The sequence below is a fragment of the Aplysia californica genome, unplaced genomic scaffold (assembly GCF_000002075.1).
Source record: "Aplysia californica isolate F4 #8 unplaced genomic scaffold, AplCal3.0 scaffold00102, whole genome shotgun sequence".
Lineage (NCBI taxonomy): Eukaryota > Metazoa > Mollusca > Gastropoda > Aplysiida > Aplysiidae > Aplysia > Aplysia californica.
Window position 1 is genome coordinate 1,487,815 of NW_004797372.1, and position 4,410 is coordinate 1,492,224.

Consider the following 4,410-nt stretch of genomic DNA (forward strand, 5'->3'; position numbering starts at 1 on the left):
TTCATTGACTAGGTGGTAAGACTGTTGGGTACGCAACCGAAAAGGAATGGGTTCGAATCTTGTCAGGGCCTTATGTTTGGTCATTGGCACAGACACTTAACACGAATTCTCCTCACTTCACCCAGATGCAAATGGGTGCCTGATTATAGACAGCGGAACATCTTGTCGATTTGTTAGTGTTTTGAGGATTTATTCAGCAGCTTGCACTGTATTATACTTTCCGGGAAGCTGAACATGTTTTGAGTGTTCAAGATTTTAAACAATCTAATTCAGCAACGTTGGTATCACAGGGAGAACGAATGCTCAATATAACGACGAATAAAACACCCAAAATAATCCACACTGGCCACTTTCAATGCAGTTACAACAAGCGTTGCTTTTATTCATACCTAGAAAAGCACAATACTTCTATGTGCTACACTAATGCTGTAATTCAATTTTGTCGTAACGTGGTGGTATCAGGTGCACGTCAATTTTTTGTGCGTATGGAGTTATTGGTTTCATCTATTAGCTTGCTAATTGTCTTGCTTTTGATGAAAAGAAATACCGATCTATCTTAAAGTCGAGAAAGTTGCAACTGAAGACGGTAGGGGTGTCCTTGAAAACTTCAAAACTGTAAATTAACTTTTTTGTACCTTTGTCCGAACATTTTCAATAAAATTCACCCAGAAAGGTGTTTTTAAATGGAGATAACAGGAATATTTTACCTGGAAGATGTGCCTCCACATAGGGCGCGTCAGGGAGGTCTACATCTGAGTACACAGCCGCCCTCTTCTTTGTCCAGCCTGTGTTCTGCAGGCCTACAGGCTTGAGGGTGCTGGTCACTGCGGGGCAGTTGGTGCACTGGACACAGGACAGTGAGCAGTGGACTCAGTTTTCTTTATAATGCTGGGGTTTTTGTTTATCTATTGACACAATTTCTATTCTTTTTTCAGGGGTGAAAAGCTCATGTATGCTGCATGGCATTACTACTCGTAGTAATAAGAACGGAGGAGAGTTAAAGACAGTGAGAGAGAGAGAGAGAGAGAGAGAGAGAGAGAGAGAGAGAGAGAGAGAGAGAGAGAGAGAGAGAGAGAGAGAGAGAGGGGGAGAGACAGGCATACAGACAGACCGGAAATAAAAATAGACAAATAGGTCATTAAAAGGCGAGCTTTGAAACTACGGCTTTCTGTCAAGGCAATCTATGTTCATTAAACCTTTCTTTACTGAATTGCATCTTGATAGTTAGTCATTCTTATTCATAGTATTTTTATATTTATAGTATGATATATTAATATTGTCTTCAATATTGTCTTCAATGAGCTGTGATAATATGAATGTCTGCTAATGTACCAGCGTTAATCTAATGAGGACGGGTATGTATTTATGCATGTTCATTCACTTGTACCTTGTATTACGGTGACATTAAGTATTGTAAAGTGGACGTCATATAAGTTATTTACATTGTCATTATCGTTATTATCTTGATGCTGGAAAATACAGTGACACTCACAATTTCAAAATAGCTAATTATGTTTAAATTCAGTGCAAGAAATTTTGGGACCATGGGAGTATGTCCTTGAGTAAATCTATTTTAAAAATCTGAACAGACTGCTGCAAAGGCATGTACTGAGTATGCAGTTTGTCGAAAACATGTGTGGTTAAATCTACGTATTGACAGTGGGGCCAGTTTAAAGTGAAATGTACGACAGAGCCGGATTTTCTTTGGTTGACCAGTTTTCGGCTTAAAGATTTTGCTCAGATACCAAATGTGAGGTGTGCTGACAAAATGAGCTACTTCTCGGATTTTAACGGTATGGAAGTTGGTCCATCAACTTTGTCGGTGGAGTTTACACAATTTGTAAGTATGGAATACTAAAAGACATGGGAGACTTGAACAAAATAGCGTCAACTGAAAATCAATAAATCTGACCCCAGTGTTGACTTTCGGAAAATATCTCCATTCTTGGATTGTGAGAAGTAACTCATTTTGTCAGCACACCTCACAAATACAAAACTCGGGGATTCTATTATTTTCCTGCATACCGCTGTTTTAGGATTAACCGTGTTCGGTTGAAGTGGACTCTGCTGTATGTGTCAATTTTATGTGTACATGATTTTCTATTACGCCACTGTGAAGCAAATTCTTCACGGAGATCGATAGGTTGGAATACAATTTCTTTTTCTTCTTTAAAAAACAAGAGGTTGTTTACTCACAGCCGTGTTCCGCATGAATACGTCTCCGCGGATTGTGCAGTTGATGGCTGGGTGGCCACGGTGGTTGTCCTTACAGGCACAATACTTGAGTTCTGACGTGTCCGGCACTGGGTTTGGAATGTTCTCGAACATGCTCGTTCGTGGGCTACTCCTGTGGGAGAAATGTGAACCCTGAGCAAAGGCATTTCATGGACCCCCCCCCCCGCCCCCCCCAAAAAAAAGAAGAAAAAAAAAAAAAAAGAAATCTTCAAATCTCAACCCTTCAATTCTTGGAACTATTTAACCTACTAGGCGCATTGGAGATCTTCCTTCTATGACTCATTGAGGGTAGGGGTTGTGGGGACAGGGGGGGGGAGGAGGGGATCGGGTGAATTAAGAGCAATTGCGCTATATATCGTAACAGTCCGTGCGTTTCAAAATTAAGGGCGAAGATAAAGGAATCCGGAATTGGAAACTCAAGTTTAAATCTATGGTATTTCAAAATCATGATCTTGCTACGCCAACTTTCATTTCTTAATGTGGCAGTAATATCAATGACTATAATGTACACCTTCAAACCTTTCTGTTTCGTCTCCTGTAGGGATCTAATACCTAGTTCACGATGCCAATCGGGGCCAGCCATATTATTTTCTATTATGGATGGAGCAAAAGGTCCCAATTTGGCACTGTGCAACCTACATCAATTAAATTCGACTGTGACCTTCAGAATCAAATGCGCTTATTTTTCAAATTCGTGAACACAATCGGTCTGTTTGCGCAAAAAATGAAAGCTCTTGCTACATCTACTCGTACTACGGAAAATGTCCTTGGCACCTATTCAGTCTGATGATTTCATTTTCGCAGTGTACTCTAGGTATACGCATGTCCAAATGGGTTCTTGACGGATACTATGGTGTGGTTTGCAGTTCCTCTCCGATCAAACGTCTATTCTCCTTATCTCTCTGCTCCTTCTTCTTGTATTTTTTACTCTTTTGCAACATCTTATTGGCTTGCAGGTGCTATAAAATGATTACTACAGCTACAACACTCGTTTCCGAAGGCATACTTTACCTCCAGGCCTCTTCAAAGTCCACGGGGATACATCTGCCTTCTCCATCTCTGCACACTTTGTCTTCCAAACCATCTGGATGGGTGAACTCATTGCTCTGTAAGTAAGTAAAGCGTAAGTTTTGGATTTAACGCCATTGCAAATGTATGGCTTTAACGCTACTTTAAAATGTAGGGGTTTAACGCATCTATAATTGTATACATGTACGGGTTTAATTTTCTTATAAATGTATGGCTTTAACGCACCTCTAAAATGAAGGGGTTTAATGCATCTTTATATGTAAGAGTTTAACATACGTATAAATGTACGGGTTTAATTCCCTTACAAATGTATGGATTTAACGCATTAGCTGTCTCAGATAGGACCAAGCCAAATTAATGGGTTGAAGGGTTTGTAAAATTCCTCAAAATAATCTGAGTTCAAGAACGCCCAGTCCGGGATTCGAACCAGGGCCATCCTTTCGTAGTCCACCACGTTACCAAGTGAGCTAACAAAGCACCTGTTTTGGCCTCTGGACGCCAAGAGAGGGTAGTCCCACACTAGGGCAGGTTACATTATATGTGATACATACTGACATGGTGGGTTCGTACCAGAGGTTATTGTATTATATTACTGATACAGATAAGGTGCATTCATACCAGAGGTGATAATATTATATATCAGACCGGGAACATTCACATTAGGAGTAACTACATGATACAAACACTCAGGGTGCGTCCACGTTAGAAGTGATTATAATATAAGACAGAGGACGCCCACAATTAAGAGATTACATGATACCCTAAATACAGACAAGGTACGTTAGAGAGACAGGACGCACTTGCTACAGAAGTGGTTACACAGGGTGCGTTCACACAATACGAGGTTACATTATACAAACATGAGGTGTGTGTTCACATTATGTGCGGCTACATTATACACGTCGACAGGGTACAATCACAATATGTGAGTGATTACATTACACATAAAGACAGGGTGCGTTCAAACCCCGATCGATTACAGTGCACAAAACACCGTGTTTATTTAAATGAAACAATGCAGAGATCCATATCGTGATATTATTATGCGCCCAAGACAAGACAATTTTCAGAACAGACCCAATCCTGTTCGACAGTAAGTATGGGACGGGTATCCTTCTCTTTCCCCCCCCCTCCTCCTCCTCCTCC

The 4,410-nt window shown here is 40.6% G+C and overlaps 1 protein-coding gene across 1 annotated transcript in view; it reads right to left on the minus strand.

Annotated features, from left to right (window-relative positions):
- Positions 1–3,242: 3,242 nt before the first annotated feature.
- Positions 3,243–4,410, minus strand: part of LOC106011390 (von Willebrand factor D and EGF domain-containing protein) — an 18,905-nt gene continuing 17,737 nt past the window's right edge. The window contains exon 11 of the mRNA XM_035968981.1: positions 3,243–3,341. Within this exon, the coding sequence (XP_035824874.1) occupies positions 3,243–3,341 (99 nt within the window). The remainder of the gene's footprint in view (positions 3,342–4,410) is intronic.